General features: G+C 39.8%; 1 protein-coding gene across 3 annotated transcripts in view; it reads left to right on the plus strand.

The window, feature by feature from the left end:
- The window catches only part of ABCB4 (ATP binding cassette subfamily B member 4), a 64,360-nt gene that overhangs the window by 27,233 nt on the left and 12,995 nt on the right, over window positions 1-24,132 (plus strand). For all 3 annotated transcript variants that reach the window (XM_069462410.1, XM_069462411.1, XM_069462412.1), the window contains exons 13-21: window positions 1,412-1,615; window positions 1,975-2,145; window positions 5,654-5,815; window positions 10,231-10,401; window positions 13,611-13,757; window positions 15,937-16,041; window positions 17,799-17,876; window positions 19,556-19,639; window positions 20,686-20,889. In XM_069462410.1, the coding sequence (XP_069318511.1) occupies window positions 1,412-1,615; window positions 1,975-2,145; window positions 5,654-5,815; window positions 10,231-10,401; window positions 13,611-13,757; window positions 15,937-16,041; window positions 17,799-17,876; window positions 19,556-19,639; window positions 20,686-20,889 (1,326 nt within the window). The remainder of the gene's footprint in view (window positions 1-1,411; window positions 1,616-1,974; window positions 2,146-5,653; window positions 5,816-10,230; window positions 10,402-13,610; window positions 13,758-15,936; window positions 16,042-17,798; window positions 17,877-19,555; window positions 19,640-20,685; window positions 20,890-24,132) is intronic.

The raw sequence follows: 24,132 nt of genomic DNA on the forward strand, positions 1-24,132 counted from the left end.
AGACTACAAGGCAAAAAAAACCCCAAAAAGCATAAAAAGGCATTGGGATGGAACAGAGATCTCAGGAATGAATGAATACAAAGTTTTCTAGGCTATATGAAATTATTTATTTTATTTGATAAAATTAATAAGTATTCTTGGGAAAAAAATCTGATATTACTAAGGGGAAATGTAGGTCCATCCTCATTTACTAAAGTAAACTCTATGTTAGTTCAGGTATAAATATTTTTCTTTATTTTTAAAAAAGAACCTAGTAAAATACAACCATTGAGGGTGATTTAAAAGTATCTAGTATTATTATTGGAGTAATACATATTTTCTTAGAGAATATGTTAGCAACACAAAAAGGTCTTCAGAAATTCTATAACTTAGAGATGTTCAGTGTTCACGTAATGATTTAATAATTTTCTTACCACTGAAATAACAGAAGAAATGCCCAATGGTACAGTTGATTAATTCAGTTTTTCCTTAAACCTCTTTCTAATAAAAATCAATAAAACTGTGATAAAAAAGCAATAATTGGAGCAAAAGATTTATGAGATATATATAGAAAAAGTATTATACTTAATATTTGAGAAATTAATATGACTATGAAGGCATCCTATTCATTATAGGATATGGGGTATAGGGTATAGGATATAGGGTATGACCATGTAAATCTTCTGAGAATAAATCAGATTTGTAAAAAAGTTTCAAGAAATGGTCAGCTTCACTTATAAATATATGCAAATGAAAACAGATATAAGGTATCACTTCACACCTATTAATTAGAAAGAGATAGATTAAAATGATAAAACCTATTGCTAGTAAATTACAGTGAAGCAGATATATATTTATATATTCCTGCTGACATTGTAAATTATTAAAGTATTTTAAGGGATTGTTTATTCAACAAGCAATAAATGCCTAGCAAATACCAGTCATTGTAGACATAAACAATTGTTACCAAAGGAGAAAAAATAAATCATACTCTTCAACTTGGTAATTCTCTACTTTTACAATGATTTTTGAAGGAAGCCAAATGTCCAAAAGGTGGGAAATAAAGTAAATCATGGTGTGTTAAAAATAATAAAATATCATAATGCCATCAAAATGATATGTAGATTAGGTAGGTAAGTGGGCATTTTTATTTAAATTTAATATTGGTAAGTAAAAATAATGGCATGCCAAACACATAAAACCCCATATAGCTTATGAAGAATAATCCACTCATGAAAAAACTATAAATAAGAAAATAAATATAAGTATGCAGCTTTTTATTTTTATTCTTACATATTGCTATTTATGTTTGTTATTTCTGATCACTGAAATAAGTTAAATATTAGCTAAGACTTTTTTATAACAAATAGTCCCAATACTTTAGATATCAGGTGGTTTAAAATATCTAATAGGAATTATTTCTTTCTTTCAGGTTAACATTGATGGGCAGGATATTAGGACCTTCAATGTGAGGTATCTGAGGGAAATAATTGGAGTGGTGAGTCAGGAGCCAGTGCTATTTTCTACCACAATTGCTGAAAATATTCGTTACGGCCGTGGAAATGTAACCATGGATGAGATAAAGAAAGCTGTCAAAGCTGCCAACGCTTATGAGTTTATCATGAACTTACCACAGGTAAAGGCCCTGGTAATGTAGTTGTCCTCAACATTAGAATTTCACCTCATTGGACTAAGTTCATTCCTCCTTTGATGGCTTAACTAATAATGTTTGAGATGAAAGCTTTTCTGACTTTGCTAGGTAAATCCCTTGAATGACTCAGTTAGGGGGTTAAGGAGTATAGCCTGGTCCCTGACAAATATAAAACTTTATACAGAGTGTGGCAGTAGTTTTTAAAAATTCAGTATTTATTTATTATAATTTATGATACAATAGTCAAGATAAAGTTCCATGTTGTCTTCATGTATTTCTGTAGACTCCCTAGCCTATTTTATGTAACATACTTCAAGAGCACGTCCATGTTTTCTATGTCATAGAAATTTGACACCCTGGTTGGAGAGAGAGGGGCCCAGCTGAGTGGTGGACAGAAGCAGAGGATCGCCATTGCTCGGGCCCTGGTCCGCAACCCCAAGATCCTTCTGCTGGATGAGGCCACGTCAGCCTTGGACACAGAAAGTGAAGTAGAGGTACAGGCTGCTCTGGATAAGGTCAGTAGACCCTAAACACCCTAAGGTCACCAAATTAGAGCCTTATTGAAAATTTTTGCCAATGCTTGGGAATCTGGATTGAGAAACATAAACATAAGGGCAAATGAAGCTATCTCATGGAGCCTTATTCGCCTTTCTGTCAGGTTACATTGTCTTCAGAGACAGGTAAATGGTTGTGGCTTGCTTTGACCATGGTGCAGTGAGCCCAGATCCAGGCCTGTGCAACGAGCCATTTAGCTTTGTTTTTTTCTTAGACATGAGCTATTGCTTTGATCAAAAGTAGATGTGTTAAATAGGAGTGCAAAGGGCTTATTTTAAGAGAGAAAGAAAGAAAAGAAAAAAGAAAGAGGAAAGAAAGGAAGGAAGGGAGGGAGGGTGGGAGGGAGAGAGAGAGAAAGGAAGGAAGAAAAAAGAAAGAGAAAGAAAAGAAAGAAAAAAAGAAAGAGGAAAGAGAAAGAAGGAAAGAGGGAAGGAAAAAAGGAGAGAGAAGAAAATAAAGAAAGAAAGAAATGGAAAGGAAAGGAAAGAAAGAAAGATAAAGGAAAGAAAGAAAGAGAAAGAAAAGAAAAGAGAAAAGAAGAGGGAAAGAAAGAAAAGAAAAGAAAGAGAAAAGAAGAAAAAAGAAAAGAAAAGAAAAGAAATCTAGTTACCCAGACACTGGTCCATCTGAGGAATCATTCAAAATACTCAAAACTATTTTGTAGGCTGTAACATCATTTTTATTTATTCACGAAGGTGATTGGATACTTTTCTGGAAATAAAGTTCAGATTGTGTATTTGCCTAAGCATATAAATAAGCAACACATTTTAAGGATGCTGAGGTTATTTGTCATGCTCAGATATTTCTTCTTTTTTTTTTTTTTTTTTTTTCCCAAGTCCTGGGAATCTCAAATGCTCACATATTTCTAAGTCTCTCACTAGCATCTTTACTAAGCTCATAGATCACAGGAAGAACCTTATCTTGGTACACTGTTGGGGTTAATGCTGATGTCATCTGTACTAACAACACAATATAAATACCAAAGTCAAATGACAACTTAGAAATGGGTTTCAAAAACATAAATACGTAAATATATTTGATTTAAGAAAGTTTAGTAATAAAATGTGCAAGTTCCTTAACAAATTCCATCCAAACTACCTCTCGAAATTTTAGAGACAAGTTGTATAAACCTTATTTTCTCAGGAAGATTTGTGTGTGAATGCTATGTAAACAATTAAAGAAAGCCAATAATCATGAAGTCTTATACCTACATGCACATTCCTACACATGGTGTTACCACAGAAGAAGGACTATGGTAACAGTCCTTCACCAAGGACTTTTGATTTTCATAAAAAGATTTGAAAAGGTTTCATTGTGATGCTGTTTTATTGAAGTTCCAGAAAGGCTAATGGATTAGTACTCCCATTGTTCAGGTCTACCTTTCAACCCTGAACATCAAAAATTAGTAGAGGGTCCAGATTTCCTAACAGTTGATGTTCTTGAAGCTAGGATATTTCTTTGCCAATGTCTTGTCATCATTGGGGTGTCGGAATGAGCTCTGAAAAAAAAAAAAAAATCTTTGTGCCAAAACTCTACTTTGGCAAACTTTTCTTGGTCAAGAGTGATGGTTGCTTACTTTTAAATTCAGAAACACATACTTTATTTCTCCTACACACCAGTCATTCACATACAAGTCTGGTTCCAGCTCCTTTGCATGGATCTGTTGACATATCATCAACCTCTATCATCATAATGGTAACACAGTCACAGTTAGGAATTTATTCAGCACATTAGCATCATGAATATAATTAGATTAATCCAATTATTTCCTGTATCTTATCATGTGTGGACAAAGCCATGCAACTTGCATATAAGTAAATATTAATATTGTGAATGCTTCTTTAGGGCTTATATACTAAAAATCAAAGAATTGCCTTAAATGTTGTTCAGGAGGGCTATGTTCTAGCCTCCCTCTCTTTTTAATAATTTTACTCTTTTATATTTCCTTAAACACAATTGATTCATCTGGGTTTATTTTATTCTAAGGACTGAAATAGAAATACCACATTTCTATTTCTGGACTCTACATTTTGTTCTATTGATCAAATTGCCTATTCATGTGCTAGCTTCTCCTAGGTTTTACTATTTTAATTGCTGTAGCTTTTTATGCTTTAATATCAGGATATTCCCCTCTCATTAACTTCTTTTTCAGAATTTTCATGGTTATTCTTCTTTTAAAAATTGAGATATAAATAACGTACCATAAAAGTCACCCTTTAAAAGTGTACAATTCAGTGGTTTTTAGTATATTCACAAGGTTGTGTAACCATCACCACTATCTAATTCCAGAACATTTTCACCACCCCAAAAAGAAAACAGTCACTCCACATTCCACCCTCACCCCAGCCCTTGGCAACCACTAATCTACTTTCTGTCTCTATGGATTTGCCTATTCTAGACATTTTATGTAAATGGAATCATACAGTGTGTGGTCTTTTGTGACTGGCTTCTTTAACATACCTCAGTGTTTTCAAGGTTCATCTATGTTGTAACATGCATCAAACATCCTTCCTTTATATGGCCTGATAATATTCCATTGTGTGGATATACTACATGTTGTTTATCTGTTCATCTATTGGTGAACATTTGGATTATTCCCACTTTTTGGCTATTATGAATCTAGGCTTTCATTTTAAATATATATTTTAACACTTAGGTGAATTAGACTCTGCTAACCATCCTAATGACGTGATTTTACTATCTGAGTAGGTGTGGTCCTAAGAAGCTGTTGGCCTTATAGGGCTAGTAAGTGTCAGAAAGAGCAGCCATTATTAATGTTAAAACATCAATAATTTGATGGGCATTATCCAGCGTTTAAATGCCCATTCACAAACCCACCAAGCAGACATATGAGCTCACTGAACTACTTAGAGGGGTGATTTGTAGATTTTAGCATGTGTAATGATCACCTAGGGTGCTTGTTAAAGAGCAAAGTAACTGGACCCACCTAGAGATTGTGATTCAGATGGTTTTTGAACTACGATTTGAACAATACCTATCCATAATATATTTTCACCTAAACTGCCTGCACGCGGTCCATCAGAATTACAGCTAAGATCGGGTTCTTCAAAACGAACCCTACAGAAGTGCACTGGAAAAATTGGCACTTGTCAATGACTTGCCTAAAATATTTCTGCTATGGTTTCTAGCATTCCATGTAACGCACAGCTTGGGCAACTCAGACAAGTGTAAATACTTAAGAAGGGTCAAACTTTTGTTTTTCTTGAGGAAACACTGACACTACGGTAAGCTTCCAGAGTACTCTATCCTCATACGGAAGGGGTTGGCTACCTGTCTGGTCCTGAACTCAAGTCTGACTGTTATCTTTCATAGAGGAGTGATGCCTTTGCCATAACCACATGGAGATCTGGAATGTAAACTGTCTCATCAGCTGCAAACAGCATCCATCCAAGTGCTTAATTGTGCATGTTGACAGTGTCACCAGGTTTTTGTCCTTTTCCCCATTAGGCCCGAGAAGGCAGGACCACCATTGTGATAGCTCACCGACTGTCTACAGTCCGAAATGCAGATGTCATTGCTGGGTTAAAGGATGGAGTCATTGTGGAGCAAGGAAGCCACAGCGAGCTGATGAAGAAGGAAGGGGTGTACTACAAACTTGTTAACATGCAGGTATCTGCTTCCCAGGACGTTTTTCTGTTTGCTCCTCAACATAGTATTTAAATTATTAAGTTATGATGTAGCTAATTCTATACTGAGAAATAAGAAACTTCAGGAAGATGCCTAAAAGTGTATGTCTGAGACTTTAATTTAGAATCTGTGAAGGGGTTAGGGCAGGGAGAAAATAAAGGGAGGTGCTAAAAACATTGTGAATGTATGTATTCCTTAGGACAGAGATTCCTAATTGCCTGGGGGATGTGTTCCAACTAAAAAGGTCCTTTCTACCACAGGATTAGGGATGATCAGAGTGGTAGCAGTCAGAGGACAAGAGAATTGTTTCACTCTTGTCTGAAGAGCCCTATCTCTGAGTTGTATGGAATGCTAGAGACTAGTGGAAACATTTTAGGGACGTCATTGCCAATTGACAACCCTCTCAGAGCACTTCTGTAGGTTTCCTTTTGAAGAGCCAGGATCTCTAGTGGTTGGGGGAGGTCCTGTGTGATTTTAAGATGTTCTTAGATGATCCTAATAAGACCAATGGCAAGATTGGTGGCTCTAGGAAGTGAATAGTTTGGTTTAAAGAAAAATCATTCACTTTAGTTCTATAACAAGTTATACTGATAATTATTGGTTTGTCTTATTATTAAACAAGACATTTTATTGTGATCAGTCACTTGAGCAACTCTGTAGAATAACCTAAAAATATTCTATAAACATGATTATTATGTTTGTGATGTATATACACTTGCTTTGATATAACTATAATTAGTATATACACATATTTTTGTTCTTTTTCCTTAACATTTCACATATACATCATCCAGATACTGTCATTAATGGGTACTCAGCCATCCATTATATCAATGTGTGAAATTAGTCATTTCTCTAAAGTTAGAAACTTGGTTTGTTTACAGTATTTCTCTATTCTAAATATTGCCACTGTGAGCATATGTGGGTCAAAAAAAGTTAAAACTTTGCCTTGTTTTTTGACAAGTAACTCTGAGTTAACTTTCTCAGTTTCTACATTTGGAATACTAAACCTACCGTGAGAGGTTATTACACGTTTAAGAAATAAACACTTGAATGTATCTGTATTTTAACAAAACCACTGAAATCTTTAAAAGGGCGAATTTTATGATATATCAACTATATTTTAATAAAGCTGTTATTTTTTTTTTACAAAAAAGGACTTGACACACAACAGAGGCATGATAAATGATAATTACTGAAATTTGCAGATTCCCCCAATTGAAAATACCAAATGAAATGATAGAAAATTTTATAACTCAAGCTGGCATTTGCCAGATAATGTTCTCCAGCAGGAGGGGATCAGTCACAGTTTCTTTGCCAGCTGCTACCATATGGCGTAGCCACCATAAAGGGTCTTTATCATTTCACTAGTTAGGAATAGATACAATGTCACTTTAAATCCATTTTAGTTTTCATTTCATTAATGGTTACCAAGGATCTATGATTTTGCCTATAATGACATGTTGGATCCTCAAATGGGTAACCACTTTCTCCCTCAGCTGCCCTATTGCTGTGTCCCCTGTAAGAATGACCTTTCACTTCATCAGGACTTAGGCTATGAGACTGCCAAGGGGATATAGACAACTCTGATCTTTCTGTATCATATTCCCTGAGATTTCTTTCCCAGGAAAAGTTGTACATTTGAAGACTGAACAGTGGCCTGGTGTGATAGAAACCTGTCACCAACTAGGCAATAGCTTTTGGGCAAATCATTCAACCAGATTGGGTTCTGGTATCCTCACTTGTTAAATGAGCAGGTGCTTGGACTAAGATGACCTCTGATGTTTGTACCAGCTCAGGCATTCCATGATTCTTACACGTTTTGAACATTTCTACCTTGCTACGCCCACCATTCCTACTTCTGATTTGGGTTTTGCCTTCCCACTTACTTGTTAGTGCTGTTGGGGAGGTGGAGGGAAGAACTGTGATGAGCCTGAAGTTCACTAGATTCTCAAGCTAATGCTGCTCTCTTTTCTCAAACCTCAAAGACCAACCTGGCTTTAATTCAACCTTGTTTGGGTTTTGTTTCTAACAAGAATTTTTACTGCTTCTCCATTAGGTAAACTATTGACTCTTTAAATGTATCTTAATTTTTTTCTGGTTAGAAAGGTAATGTATTCTTATATTTAAAAATCCAAGAATTTAAAAAAATCCAAACATGTATATCTTAGAAACTTGATCATAATCTAGATCCCTACAAATAGCCATTGGCAGCCATTTAATATTTATTTTTCATCTTTGCTTGCTTAAAAGAGCTAAACAGTATCTCCACATTTCTTTAACTATTCATGAGATTGAGTATCTTTTCACATTTTCATTGGCCATTTATATTTTTTCCTCTGTGAAAGTGTTTGTTCTTGTTTTAGGCCATTTTTCTGTTGTGTTGTTCATAATATTCTTATTGATTTATAAGAACTCTTTGGATAAAAAGGAAATACACTTTTCTCGTGCATGTATTGGGAAGATTCTTTTTTCCTGCCTTCTTCCTTCCAGTTTAACTTTGTTGTTTGTTTGGCTGCCATAAAGTAGTATTAACATTGCTTGTAATTAGATTAATTTTTCCTCCATGTCTTCTGGATTTACGGTTGTTCTTAGGATATGCAACCATATTTCCTTTCAGCATTTGTTTTGCTTTTTACAATTAAATATTTGAGCCAACTGAAATATGTTTGGGTAGAAGAAATGAGGGCTATTTTTTAAATAGATACTTTTTATCAACTGGTGAAAAGTGACCATCCTGGCTTTGAAACTCAATGACCTCTCAGCTGGACCCAACACCAACTAAATAAATGCTTTAGGTAAGGCACAGAAAAAAATACTACAAGAGAGACAGGTAATGTTCATTAGATCATAGAAGGGAGCTAAAATCTGAATGGGCTTATTGGAAGAACTGTCCACTGAGATAGCATGGATGAGATTACAAAGAGAGGAGAAGATAAGGGGAGACATTCATGAGAAGTGGTCCAGTTTGACTTGCCATGAGCTAGATCTTTGAGGATCCGCACTTAAGCAAGTTGTGGGAAGCTGTGGATGATTCTGAGCTGCCTTTAGGAAAATTAATCTGGTAGCGGTGTGGGAAGAGATGGGAGTGATGTCTTTAGCCTAGGTTGGGTTTTGGTTGTGAGATGGTGTAAAATTGTTTCAGTAATAAGAAAGCCAAGCAGAATATATTGCCGTGTGGTTCAAAGCAAAATATAAACACATGGGCAACATTCTGTCAGGCGTTGAAAGCGCAACAGCAAAGCTGAGAGATCAAGATACGCTACTGTAGGTACAATAAGACACTAGCCATGGGATTGGGTTCAGGGCAGGAACTGAAGGGAGGAGCCAGAACAAGACAATACTACAAGGACTAAGGTCCTGGACAGACCATTCAGATGTGTACTTAGACATGGAGAAGCAAACAGGGAAACAGACCCAAAGTCCAGCTCCAGCAAGCCTTGATCTTCCCTCACAGGGCAGTGAGCTTAAATCCTTCATTCACCACTCCCCACCCCATTCCCATTGAGGAGAGAATTCTCAGACCTGGTAATGAGGCTAAGCCTTCGTGTTGAGCCACCTGGGATGAGGTGTGAGTCAGAGCAGGACTACAAGGAAGGAGTAAGATGCACTCAGCAAGTTGAGGAAACCAGTCTTGTCTCCCATGGTTAGGTGGTGAGAAGGCCCTTTGATTCAGCTTTCCTTTGTTCATAGCTTTAAAAATAAGCCCTTGGTAATGTTTCTATTTCTTCTTCTTCCCTTTGGCAATCATTACTTATTCTTTGGATTTTTGCATCTTGAGGAAATTCCTACATACCCTTTGGATTATGAAAAATGTGTCTTTAAATTTTTATAAAATACTGGCTGGGAACAGGGGCTGTATTCAAGCCTCTGATCCTAGCATTTGGGGAGGTGAGAGGATCACTTGAGGCCAGGAGTTCAAGATCAGCCTGGGCAACATAGTGAGACCCAGTCTCTAAAAAGAAAAAAAATTTTTTTTTAATTAGCCCAGTATGGTGGCTCATGCCTGTAGTCTGAGCTACTTGGGAGGCTGAGCTTAGAGGATGGTTTGAACCCAGGAGTTTAAAGTTGCAGTGAGCTCTGATGATGCTAACTGCACACTAGCCTGTCTCAAAAACAAACAAACAAATTTTTTAGAAAACACTCTTTTATACTCCAGCTTTCATATTGTTCAAATTAAATTTGACCTTTCTGTCATTTTTAACTTTTTTTACTTATGTGTGTTGATATACTTCTTTATAGTTTTCCAGCTAATCTTGAGTGAGAAGTTGTTATGGAATCTAAACATCTTGACACACGTAATATTCAAAATTGCTTTCTCGTCCTAACCTTGGAGCTTACATCCATCTGGTAGACACACACACTCACAAACTTTAATGTTTTTTTTATTCTTTCAGACATCAGGAAACCAGATCCAGTCAGAAGAATTTGAACTCCGTGATGAAAAGGCTGCCACTGGTCTGACCCCGAATGGCTGGAAATCTCGCACATTTAGGAATTCTACTCATAAAAGCCTTAGAAATTCTCGAATGTATCAGAATGGCTTTAAGGTGGAAACCAATGAACTTGTAAGTTGCTTGTCACTTAAATTAAGTCTTTTACTTTATAGTTTTGCTGCTGAAATTCTTAGCCTTGCAAGTGTTTTTCAAGCACAGATGATTACTACTATGAGCCCTGCTCTTCTTTTAAAAAGGAAGTTTCAAATTTTAAATATATTTGACAGTGAACTGAAATCAGACAATGACAAAATAGTAATAATAATAATTAGATCCAAAAATGTAGTTTTTGTGCTGAGATGCTTAATATTAAAATTAAATCTTACATTCATCTTTTAAGTCCAGAGATAATAAGGCTAGTCCAAAATAAAAGGCCCTGATATTTACATGCTCTATTAGGTTAAGATTACATTTGATTACCTATACTAGGAAACCCAGAATAATATCAGTTTAAGCAAATTAAGAGTTTTTGTTTCTCTTTCATATGAAAAACAGAATCTTAGAGGTGAAAAACCCAGGGATAAAATGGCTCCACAGTCCCCAGGGACTCAAGCTCCTTTCGTCTTGACCTTCACTGTCCTGACATGTGGCTCTGTCCTCAAGGTCACTGCACAATCTAAGATGGCTCCTGAAGCTCTAGCCTCACATCCACGTTCCAAGTAGCAGGAAGTCCCACCCAATACTTTTACTTATAACTCCATGGCCATAATTTAACCATGTGGCCATACGTAGTTACAAGCGAGTCTGGAAAATTGAATCTTTTTGCCGTAGGCATTGACACACTAAATTAGATTAGAATTCTCTTACTAAGAAAAAGGGGGGAATGGCCAGAAATAGCAAAATTGTATATTAACATTCCTCACCTAACAATACAGGGTACTATTAATTCAGGTTAACAAATAATTTTATAATAGAGAGGGAACACACTCCAAGAAAAGATATTTTCTTATTTCAAGATATGATTTTGATGCATTTTGGTGTTATTTGTTGCTAAGAGCTGAGTTTGCTTTTACTTTTGTGTTGGCCTGAGGAAACTAAACTGAGAGGATATTGCATGTGGTTTTCTCTGCTCACGGTATTACTGCAGAAATTACAAGGGCTCTCTTAGAGGTCTTAATCTTGGTATATTTATAGAAAAAAGAATAACAATTATACTATTGTGGAGCTTCATTATTATAAGTAGGGTAAACAGGTTCCCCCTTTTGTTTTTTTTTTTTTTTTTTTGAGACAGAGTCTCACTCTGTTGCCCAGGCTAGAGTGAGTGCCGTGGCGTCAGCCTAGCTCACAGCAACCTCAAACTCCTGGGCTCAAGCGATCCTACTGCCTCAGCCTCCCGAGTAGCTGGGAGGCACCACCATGCCCGGCTAATTTTTTCTATATATATTTTTAGCTGTCCATATAATTTCTTTCTATTTTTAGTAGAGATGGGGTCTCGCTCTTGCTCAGGCTGGTCTCGAACTCCTGAGCTCAAACGATCCGCCCACCTCGGCCTCCCAGAGTGCTAGGATTACAGGCGTGAGCCACCGCGCCCGGCCAGGTTCCCCCTTTTGGCTATGGAATTATCCACTTTTCATTTCCTCATTTATTGTGAGAGTTACTTTGCTAAGTCTTTTTAGTGACCAGTATTTTAGAAAAGCACTTCACTTGAAGAAATGCAACGAGAAGACGGGGAGGCAGAAAATGCTGCAATCAATAGGATTGTCCTGAGTACCATCAGGGAGGGATAAACAATGTGCGGAAGGAGAGGGAGAAGTTACATATGACTGGAGGGACCTGGGAAGACCTGTTTGTGTGTGTTGAAGAGCAGCAACCCTGGGGAAAGGACTTAAAGATAATGTTAACTAGGGAGGAAAAAAAATCTAAACTACAGAGAAAATGGGTAATTTGAAAGAAGAGGGCTGGGTAGGACCTACTTCTATGTTCTCCATTTCACAGAGACACAGACATAACCTATTTAAGTGATTTTAAGGCTCTGGAATTCTGCAATCACTTTTGTCTCAAGTGTAATGTTAAACTGCTTCCGTAGTCCAAATATTCTTTATGAAACCGAAATTCTCCATGCTTGACCAGACATTTAGTTCAACATTTGCTGGGAATTGATATGCCAGGAATTTGGTTAGTTTCTAGGACTATAAAGATATAAGCTTCATCTTTAAAGAAAAACAAAACAAACAAACAAAAAAAAAACCCACCTCACATCCTGTTTTCTGGAATGACTTGAGGAAAAAAACCTCATGTACTGGAAATGGAGATATGTAAACCAAACAGTCAAAAAATCACAAAATAAGTTAAGCTATGAAATAAGAGAAATCTGCAGGGGGAACAGTGGTAAAAGAAAAGGGATATAATTAATTTGGTTTTGTGAGTTGGGAACGTATCACAGAAAAGTCAGAATTGGGCAAGGTTCTGGGGTAAGGAGAACAAGCCCATGTTCTCTGGTTAATAATGGTAGCCTACATTTGTAAGGACATTCATCCATTTGCTCACGTGTATTGTCTCATTTGACCTTGACCTCACCCCTGTTAGGGAGGCAGGACTGCATCATTGTATATGAGAAACCTGCTGCTCGGCTCATGGGGCCCGGCTCTGACCGTCACGCCAACGGAGTTGTGCAAGTCCAGAGCTAGCACTCGGATTCTAGGGCAGTTTGTGCCCAGATCCTGTTACCTCTCAATCTGCTCAGGCTAGAATAAAGACAGGCTGGTCACACCATGAAGATTGCCCCGAGTAAACAATTCATTTTTATTTTATTTTATTTATTTATTTATTTTGAGACAGAGTCTTCCTCTGTTGCCTGGGCTAGAGTGCAGTGGCATCATCATAGCTCACTGTACTCAAACTCCTGGGCTCAAGGGATCCTCCTGCCTCAGCCTCTCGAGCAGCTGGGACTACAAGTGTGCACCACCATGCCGGGCTAATTTTTCTATCTTTTGTAGAGATGGGGTCTCGCTCTTGCTCAGGCTGGTTTTGAACTCCTGGCCTCAAGCAGTCCTCCTGCCTCGGCCTCCCAGAGTGCTAGGATTACAAGCATGAGCCACTGCACCCGGCCTATTTATTTTCGTACTAGTGACACAGTAGCAGTAGGGTGAACAATTCATATTCAGCTTATGCTGTGTCATCTGTGGACGTTGTTAACATTTTATAATCTATGGTCCTACTCGCCAGTAGTTTGCTGGTCATTCTCTGTACCTAGTTGAGGGCAATGGCCCTGCCTTTTCTGTCTATGAACCCTGACAACTGTCGTGTCATCACCAATTTGTCCTTTTATTTATATGTTCTAGGATGAAAATGTGCCACCAGTGTCTTTTCTGAAGGTCCTGAAACTGAATAAAACAGAATGGCCCTACTTTGTGGTGGGGACAGTATGTGCCGTTGCCAACGGGGGGCTTCAGCCGGCATTTTCAGTCATATTCTCGGAGATGATAGCGGTAAGTTTGCAAACATCACGTAACAGCTTGAATTAAATCAGTTCGTCAGCTGCTTCTTCTTCCAGCCTCACCAGCTGGCTCCATTCTGGGGTTAAGCAGCCTCACGTTACACTAAGCCAAAGTCCTCAGTTTCCTTTTGAGAAAAGCTGTGAGGGAAAAGAAAAGTAGCCTTTGAGTCACTCTGAATTATGATATTAATGAAATTGTAAAATGTAAAATCAATAAAGAAGGCCTTCTAATTAGCTCCCTTCGTTTGGGTGGAACTGGTATCTGACAGTGACCCTCATTCTGTTTGTGGAGAGGAGCTGGGGGGTGGTGGGGTCTCACGGGGAGGTGGGGATGGGACAGAGGGTTAAGGTCACAGTGCTTAGTAAGAACCCAGGCTCTGGGCACAGACTGGCCTCACCACTGAATAGCTGTGCAAGCTTGGGCCTGATGCTTTCCCTCTCTGTGCCTCAGTTTCTTCAACTATAAAATAAACTTACCTCATAAGATGGCTAAGGATTAAAAGAAATTACATAGGTAACTATATGGAATGCATTTAAGAGTGTCTGCCTCATGGTAAGTATTCAAAAAGTGATAGCCACTACCTCACTGTTTTAGCACTCCTTCCAAGACTAAGGGAGTCTGAGACTAAGAAAGAAAACTCACACTATCTGATCATTAAATTTATTGGGGGATATTTATAGGAAGTTATCAGAAATATCTAAGTCTCCATCACATCCAGAATTTATATTGTATAACCACCTTAGTCAACCTCTAACATTATCAGAGTTACTTTTTTTGTAAAGCATGAATTATTCTCCATCATGTTAAGAGTTTATTATTTTTGTGACATTGGACATTGCTCTACAATTAAGATCAGAAGCCAAAAAATAAATAAATTGGAAAGGACCCTCCAAATCTTTTTTTTTTTTTTTTTTTTTTTGCATGCCTCATCCATTTGTATCTCCAAATCTTTTTAAATTTCAAAACAAAGCAATCCCCAGCAGGTCTCTTGTAATTCAAGAGCTACATGGACTGTGTTTATATTTTGGAGCATCTCCTATATATCCCAAGTGGTGGGCACTGGAGACAGCAGCCCACAAAATAAGCCAAGAGGTGCCCTCGAACAGCACACTTTCTACTGAGGCACACACACAAGACACAAACAAAAAATATATATATAATGTGTTGAGGGATAACAAGTGTTTTAAAAGCAGGAGAGGGCAGTAGACCTGGGGGGGGAGGGTGCTGTTTCAGAAAATATGGTACTGGGAGGCCTCTCTGGGCCGAGGCCCACAGGAGTGAGAGGTGAAGGGCTGAGGCCAGAGCCAGGCTGGGGCAGGGAGGAGTCAGAGGGAACAGCAAGTGCAGGGGAAGAGGAACAAATGCTAAAATGTGCAACCAACCCCAGTCCACACGTAGTGTTTTCACCCTTGTTAATAACCACACGGTCCTCAAATTCATAGAGGCATAAAGTAGAACAGAGGTTACCAGGGGAGGAGGGAAGTCTTTGTCTAGGGCAGTGGTCCCCAACCATCTTGGCACCAGGGACCAGTTTCATAGAAGACAATTTTTTCACGGATCGGGGGTGGGGGCAGATGATTTGGGGATGATTCAAGAGCATTACATTTATTGTGCACTTTATTTCTATTATTATTACTATATTGTAATAGATAATGAAATAATTATACAACTTGACCATAATGCAGAATCAGTGGGAGCCCCGAATTGTTTTCCTGCAACTAATGCTGCTGCTGATGTGACAGGAGGTGGAGCTCAGGCAGCGATTTGAGGATGGGGAGTGGCCGTAAATATAGATGAAGCTTTGCTCGCCCCCCGCCACTCACCTCCTGCTGCGTGGCCCGGTTCCTAACAGGCCACCAACCAGTACAGGTCCGCAGCCAGGGGTTGGGGACCACAGGACTAGGGGGTACAGAATTTCAGTTTGGGATGATGAAAAGGCTCTGGAGATGGGTGGCGGTGAAAGTTGCACAACAATGTGAGTGTACTTAATGTCACAGAATTTTACACCTAAAAATGGTTAAAATTGTAAACTTTGTTATGTATATTTTACCACAGTAAAAAAAGCCCCACATATTTGAAGCCTAGTTTTAAAAATGTGAAGCCATTATATATGGGAGGAATAAACAAGGGTCTTGTAATCCAAGTGGGCATTTTAAATGTTCTTTTGTAGGTTTTTGGACCAGGGGACGATGCGGTGAAGCAGCACAAGTGCAACATGTTCTCGTTGCTTTTTTTAGGTCTAGGAATTATTTCCTTTTTTACTTTCTTCCTTCAGGTAGGTACCCATGATTTGCCCTTCTCATCAAGCCTATAATTCAATTAGAGAAACTAATTACGACCTAATGGAGCTTCCAAATCCGTAGGCTAAAATGAATCGCAAACACAGTTGGCACAAGGCTCTTTTAGAGGGTGGACCCCATGGCAGGAGGAACTGTGACTTCCCTGCATGCTAACTGGTTTGTCCTCAGCAAACATTCATTACCAAGGAAGAAAAGAGGCTCAATTGAGTTCACCGGAGAACATAAGAGCCACTTAAATTCAACTGGTTGCAAACTGGGAAAATGCAGTACAATAGCATTTTCTTTCTTTTTTTTCTTTTCTTTTCTTTCCATTTTTACTTATTTATTTTTCATTTCAGAATTTTACAGGGGTACACACGTTTTGGTTACATAATTTGCTTTTGTACAGTTTGAGTCAAAGTTATTATACAGGTGTGCCCTTCACCCTGTTAGTGTGCATTGTACCTGTTAGCATTCTCTTTCGTTGCTACTCCGTTACACAATACCAAGTAACTTCTCTGATCTTGTCCTACTTAATTGATGAACTATTTGAAAGAACATACATTTTGTGTTTTGATGTTGTAGACCTGGCCAAAATGAACTAACTAGTCAAACTTGCTCTAATTGTCCTTTTCTACGTAGACCTGTCCCCAAATTTCTTTTCTCTCTTTAACCCAGTGGGCATCTCACTGGCCTTTCAGAGATAATCCATTAAGTCAACAAAATACTATTTCCTAGTTGTGCCTGCGTGCTTCTCTTTTACTATTGTTGAACCAATGATAAAAGCAAACCAAGCTTTTTATTTAGAAATCATTGCCTTGCTGGTAGCAACTCAGTTATCTGGCCCTGCCCCACCCCCGGCATGTGAGTGGAGCTAGTTAGAAGAATGTGCTTCAGGGGCTGCAGGAACAGTGGGCCGATGCGTAGGAGCTGTGGCGCCCCCAGCAATCTGCCAGCAAAGGGCCGAGGAGGAGGAGGGCAGCCTGGTTCCAGACAAGGAACACCTGGGGCAGACTCACCCCGGGCCCTGATCTCTCATCATCCTGGCTAGAGTTCAGATGTGTCCTCCCCACACCCGCCCCAACACTCACAGTGTGGCTGGAGGCCCACCCACCCCGGGTGCCCGAGAAGCAAGCCCAGCTCTGGATGTCCAAGAAGCAAGCCCAGCTCTGGATGTCCGGGCTACTCTCCAGTCTGGACGTGGTAATTAGGGGGAAATTGTCTGGCAAGGAGGCGTGGGGAGGAAGAGTAGCCTAATTGTGCCCCAATCTGAGCGCAGGTGGAGCTGTGACTGGGAGGCAGCAGATTCCCTTGGAGCCTGCTTCTCTAATCCTCCCTCTGCACTGTAGGAACCAAAATGTATTCCCGCGTAGAGTTTTGTGACTTCTGCTTTCAACTGTTTTATTGAAAGTATTAGGAGTGCACTAAAAATTTGTGGTTAAATATGGTATCTTTGTCCCTGAGATGTTGTCTTTGAAAGTTTTGAAAAATAAACCTATTTACAATGGTTTAGAAGCCAGAACTGGACACTTTCAAGGTTTTTGGTCTTATGATTCTAATTCATACTATTGATTTAGCAGCAGCATGAATTTTCAGTGGAGACTTTAATATATTTGCTACAGGTTAATCAAATATATTGCCTGTATTTGATCAACATACAAATACAGGAAATGTAAAGTCAATGTGCATATATGCACTTGTGTCCGAATACTAGTGGGAATCAAAAGGAACTGTAGCCTTTTTTCTCGATCAGGGCTTCACATTTGGGAAAGCTGGAGAGATCCTTACCACGAGGCTTCGGTCAAAGGCCTTTAAAGCAATGCTGAGACAGGTAGGTGTGTGCTGGAGAATGCCTTCGGGTGTTTCTGATTTCTTTCATTTTAAGCCTCTGCCTGTTCTTATTGGTGTGCTGATATGCACGTTTTCTGCCCAGGGTATTCACACAAGTGTTGCTCAGGGTCCTTCAACATTCAAAGATCTCTCAGGGTTTTTTCATGGAAGTAGGCTTAATTTTGGTAGTTTTGGCTTATTTTGCAACTCTCTGTATCCATGTGAACACTACCGTTTCAAGGACTTGTAGCTCTTCTTTGGATTGTATGCAGGCCCCGGTGAGTCCTTTGACACGCTGGGATGCCTTTAAATAAAGAAAAAGGTGGTTGGTAGCATTTAAGTTCATGTACCACACCTGACTGTATTAACTGTAGGTTTTCCCAAATGTTAGTAATTGAGTTTTATTTTCTTATTTGAGCTCTGTTTTCACACTAGTTTACTTGTTAATTCATTCAAACATGACTTACTATCTATGTACCAGACAAGAGTGTTGTCTGCTAACAGTGTCTGTTATCTTCTCTCTTGGTAAGTTCACGTTCTAGTGCAGGACATATGGGAAAATGTGCAAACATGAATTTTCTATATTTGTAGAGAATGCCCAAGAGAGGGCCAGAATATTGTCCATCCAATTGGCGGGAATTGATTACGTGAACTCCTGTTCACAGGAGGGCACATAGCAGGTAGTATATTTTGAGCAAGTCTGAGTTTGTAAATCTTTTTTCAGTATCTTTTAAACTCTTGCTAGGTAGGGAAAATTACTTTATTTGAAAGTGAAAGATGTTATGGATGAGCATACAATTAAAGTCAAATCTCGCCGGGCGTGGTGGCTCACGCCTGTAATCCTAGCACTCTGGGAGGCTGAGGTGGGCGGATCGTTTGAGCTCAGGAGTTCGAGACCAGCCTGAGCAAGAGCGAGACCCCATCTCTACTAAAAATAGAAAGAAATTATATGGACAGCTAAAAATATGTATAGAAAAAAAAAAAAAATTAGCCGGGCATGGTGGTGCATGCCTGTAGTCCCAGCTACTCGGGAGGCTGAGACAGGAGGATCCCTTGAGCTCAGGAGTTTGAGGTTGCTGTGAGCTAGGCTGACGCCACGGCACTCACTCTAGCCTGGGCAACAAAGCGAGACTCTGTCTCAAAAAAAAAAAAAAAAAAAAAAGTCAAATCTCGGACATACTTTTAAATCATGTTTAAAAATACAAAATGAATAAAAGTATGGTGAGAAGCCAGTGTTTATTTTCTCGTGCCTAGAATTTACAAAAAGAGCATGTTCGAAAACAGCTTCACCATCCTTTACAAGAAATGGCACCGCATAAGGGCAGAAGTGTCTTTAGTGCAAGTTGTGACGATCGGGTGGATGGGCTGCCCACGGGGCCCCCAGCCTCGGGTGGGGCTGGCAGGAAGCGTGGCTGCCCTCTGGGTGAGCACCCCCAGACCAGAGACGCTCTCCCTGCCCCCACAGAGCTGCCAGGGAGCTGGGTGCTGGTGCACTGTGGGGGGGTGTGCTCAGGGCAGGCCAAGGACTCTACCTTGCATGGGAGCTCTCTCCTAAACTTGCATACTCGGGTTAAGTGTGGGTATTTCCTCAGCACTGGAACTTTGGGAGGTTTCATCTGATTTTGTTTGCTTGTTTTGTTTTTGTTTTGAACTAATTTAAGGACGTATTTTGTGCCGTAGGACATGAGCTGGTTTGATGACCCTACGAACAGTACTGGTGCACTTTCTACAAGACTTGCCACGGATGCTGCCCAAGTCCAAGGAGTACGTAGACTATACTAATATTTTCCTTGAACACCGTTTAGAATAAACATGTGGCATAGCTGCATCCATTAATATGCTTTCAGTTAGAAATAGCAGAAAACCCAACTCAAACTGTCTAAACAATACGAGGAGGGTTAGGCTTCACGATTGATCGATTCACTGCCTCAAAAATATAATCAAGGATCCAGGTTCCCCCTGACTGTGGCTCTGAGTTCCATCCTCAGTGCTGGCTTCATCCCAAGGCTTGTGCCCCCACGGTCATAGGATGGCTGCCAGGAGCAATTAGAGTTACAAGCTTCCTAGTCTCCCATCCACTGAAAGGGTAGAGAGAGCATGCCTCTACCTCAGCCACCAAACGAAAGCCCCGCCCTGAAATCTAATTTGGGTCACATGCCCAACCCTGAACCAATAACTGTCTGAGGGGAAGGCGGTGCTTTGGGCGGCTTCGGCCCCCACCCGGGAAGCTGAGGTCGGTCGGTCGCTCCGAAGCTCTCTGCTTCCCCACAGCGCAGGAGAGGGGAGAACGGGCGCCAGGGAGCTGACAGCAACATCGGCAACGTCCACTGCAGTCACCCCCGTTTTCTGAGTGTTGCAAACACGGCTTCATGCGTACGTGTGTTTTGTGGTGGACCGTCTCTGAGGATAGGTACTCTTTGTAACAGACGGTCTCTGGGAGTGTATGAATTTTACACTTTTTGAAGCAAATGGCCCCTAAAAGTACCCAGGTGCACTGGAATTAATTTCCTCTTTGAATGTTGCCTCCATGAAAAAGTGCACGTGCCCCACAGCCCATCCACAGAGCAGAACAGTTGATTATGGTTCTATGATATTGATTCGTGCAGGCAAGCGAGGACACGAGCCTAAGGCACAACCAAGAAAAGCCCGCAGAGCCTCGCGGGCTGAGCACAGGTGTGACGGGTTTATTGGAATGAGCGTGAGCGAATGCGGGCACAGAACCCCCTCAGCATGCTGACCACGGAGCCCAGGGCTGGATCTCGTGGATTTGGAACTTAAAACACAGCCTCTTTATTCTTTTTCTCTTCCAGGCCACGGGGACCAGGTTGGCTTTAATTGCACAGAATACTGCTAACCTCGGAACTGGTATTATCATATCATTTATCTACGGTTGGCAGTTAACCCTTTTGCTGTTATCGGTTGTACCGATTATTGCTATATCAGGAATTGTTGAGATGAAAATGTTGGCTGGAAATGCCAGAAGAGACAAAAAAGAACTGGAAACTGCTGGAAAGGTAGGTCAAATAAGGCTCCAGTTAGTATGTGTTGTTTTTGGTTTTTGGATTATTTATCACAGTATGCAGGTTTTAATACTTGTGCTCACTACTAGGTTTTAGTAATTGTGAGTGCTGTGTATGAAATATTTTACTGCCTAGAACTTGAATATGAGGTGGTTAATGTAAAGCTTTTAGTCCATAGAAAACACTTAACATGGTGGTTATTATATAGAACTTCTGAATTTTCAAAGTATAATTTATCGTTTACTTCATGTCCCAGTGCCATTGTTAGGACACACATCACCCCTATTTTACGGATAAGGAGAGCTTAAGTCAGAAGAATATAAATGAATTGTTCAAGGTTGGACATTGGTATTTCAGAGAGGGTTCTTCTTGGTGTGATTCCTATAATGAAGGTGGGCAGCCACCAGAGGGCAGTGATGCCTCAAGTTTTGGTTGTCATTACACTGGCACTTGGGCGAACATTCGCTTGAGCCTAACTATGTGCTGGTTATTGTGCTAAGAATTTCTTTGTGCCAGTTCATCACATCTTCCCAATAGTCCAATGAGGTAGGCAATAAAGTTACCTGAATTTTACAAACGTGAAACCTAAGACTCAAACAGAAGTTAAAAATATGGCTGGGATTGAAGTTCAGGTCTAGTTTCAAAGCTCTTATCACTACTATGTAGCCTCTTTATCTGTGTTTAAGTGTATCTAAATCCACATATAAATACTTTGCTTATACATGCATTTAAATGTAGATTATAGCCATGAACACATTTGTTTATGGAAATATGCTTCATTGAAACACTAGGAGGTGAAGCAGAAAATGAATATAAATTGTGATGTAGTTTCTATGGCACTGCACTTTTACAAAGCCCTTTCACAAACATTACTGCAACTGGCCTTCATGACAGTTATGAGAGTTGGGACAGATAGCATCTCTACAGGGAGAAAAGCCTCGAGTTTGAGTGAATTCCTTGATATGTGGCATTGAGGGGTAAAATTAGAATTCCAACCAAGCGTGTTTCCACTAAACCAATTATATACCATGAAATCCTTTCCCCTCCTCTGGTAACTGGTGTCAGCTACAGTGTTAGCATCACCCCAGGTTTCCATCTGAATACTTCTCACTTGGCATCCTCTCCTGGAGTTGCAGCTCTCTAGGACAGTGCATGGTTCCTGGACTTAGGAGCCCCTGGGTGTTCAAATGTCTTGAAGATCCTCTTGGCTGCTTGCTGTGGGTGCTTTAGGCCTGTGGTCTCCAACCCCCACTGGGCCTGTTAGGAAATGGGCCTCGTATCACTGCCTGAGCTCCACACCCCTCCCACCCCCAGTCTGTGGAAAAATTGTCTTCCATGAAACCAGTTCCTGGTGCCAAAAAGGTTGGGGACCACTTCTGTAGGGCATCATATCTTTGACTTCCATGTGTCCACTAACTGCTGAAGAAATATCCTGTAGTTCTGTTCATTCCCCAACCCACCCCTGCTTCTTTCCACACTTGAGAAGGGAAAATAGTTAGAATGAAAATAAATTATTCTTAGACAAGTTATATGAAAGAAAACTCTTGACTCTAGTTAAGTCTTAACTCTATTAAAAATGGTAACACTGAAAATTATCAGAATTTTGGCAGAGTAGGGCAGTTAGAATCAAGCAGTATTGAAGCAAAACATCATCTTGGGTTGTTAGTCTTGGCCTTGCTGTTCAGTGTGTGATGCTGGAAAAGGACCTCAACTTCTCTGGTCCTCACTGTCCATGTTAGTGGAATGAGAAATTGTACCAGATACTGTGCTAAGTTCCTTCCAGTTAAAACCTTATTATTCTAGGGATCAGAGAATAAATAACTCGGGCTGGCCAGTTTTTTTTTTTTTTTTTTTTCTTTTGAGACGGAGTCTTGCTGTGTTACCTGGGCTAGAGTGCAGTGTAGGGCAGTGGTGGGATTCGTAGCTCACTGCAGCCTTGAACTCCTGGGCTCAAGCAATCCTCCTGCCTCAGCCTCCTGAGTAGTTGAAACTACAGATGTGCGCCATGGCCACCACACCTGGCTTTTTGTTTGTTTGTTTGTTGTTTTGTTTTTTTTTGTTTTTTTTTTTGGTTTTTTTTTTTTTTGTATTTTTGTAGAGACCAGGTCCTGCTGTGTTACTCAAGCTAGTCTCAAACTCCTGGCCTCAAGCCACCCTCCCGCCTCGGCCTCCCAAAGGGCAGGGATTACAGGTGCGAGCCACCATGCCTGACCCGGCTTAACCTTTTTATTTTAGTAGGTGTTTTAACCTAATAGAGTTTTAAAAAATATGAGAGGTCAAAGTTTTTGAATGTTAATTATCACCAAGTCAATCATAGTTTCATTTTGTTTACCCAGTCGACACCTGATTAACTGAGAATAAGAGTTAGAAAGAAAGTCCTGCAAAAACCTGAAATCACTGTTTATTCAAAAAGAAATGCTGTCATTTACCTGGGTACAGATTAATTGTGGTTAAATCACATCAAGATTTGGGGATAGTCCCATCCCAATTTTCCAAATGGCTTGATATCGATGGTGTTGGTTGCTGGGCAGGGAGGGGGGAGGGGAGGCTGCCTCGTAACCATCTTGACTCGGGCCCTGCTGGTTACTAAGATGAGGGCCTGCTGTGCCCGAGCTAACCCACAAAGCAGTTAATCCATGATCAGAAAATCAAGAGTTGAGTGTAAATTCATAACAACTGGCTTCTCCTGGTGTAAATTACAAAGCAGCGGTAGCAGAATAGCACAATGGGTTAAGAACACAGACTTGGCATCAAATAGCCTGGCATGGAATCCTTGGTCTCCTGCGTATTAACTGCAGAGCTTTAGGCAGATCGTTGAACTTCTCTGTGTCTCATGTTCTCTCATCTGTGAAAACAGGATAATATTTACCTTACAGTGTTTGTTGTGAGGCTAAATGAGATCACATCAGAAAATGGTGTAATACTTAGCACAAGTATTTATTGACAAAACTCAATAAATATATTCTATTCTTGCCATGATTACTATCTGTTAGTTTTTTTCATTTATAATAAAGTATCAAATGTCTTGCTTTTAACTGATTACAGAAGCTGAGAACTGAGGTAAAAGTCTTAAAGCTGATAAAACAAAAACTTATAAAATATTATGCTCCCTGCATTGGTGGTTTGGATGATTCAACTGCAGAACTATAATTTAAATAGCTAAGTCACAGACAATATACGTTTGTCGAGGGTGGTTTGGCTGCAAGAATCAGAAAACTGCTTTAGCTGGTTGGACTA

This window comes from Eulemur rufifrons, chromosome 29 (assembly GCF_041146395.1).
Source record: "Eulemur rufifrons isolate Redbay chromosome 29, OSU_ERuf_1, whole genome shotgun sequence".
NCBI classification, from domain to species: Eukaryota; Metazoa; Chordata; class Mammalia; order Primates; family Lemuridae; genus Eulemur; species Eulemur rufifrons.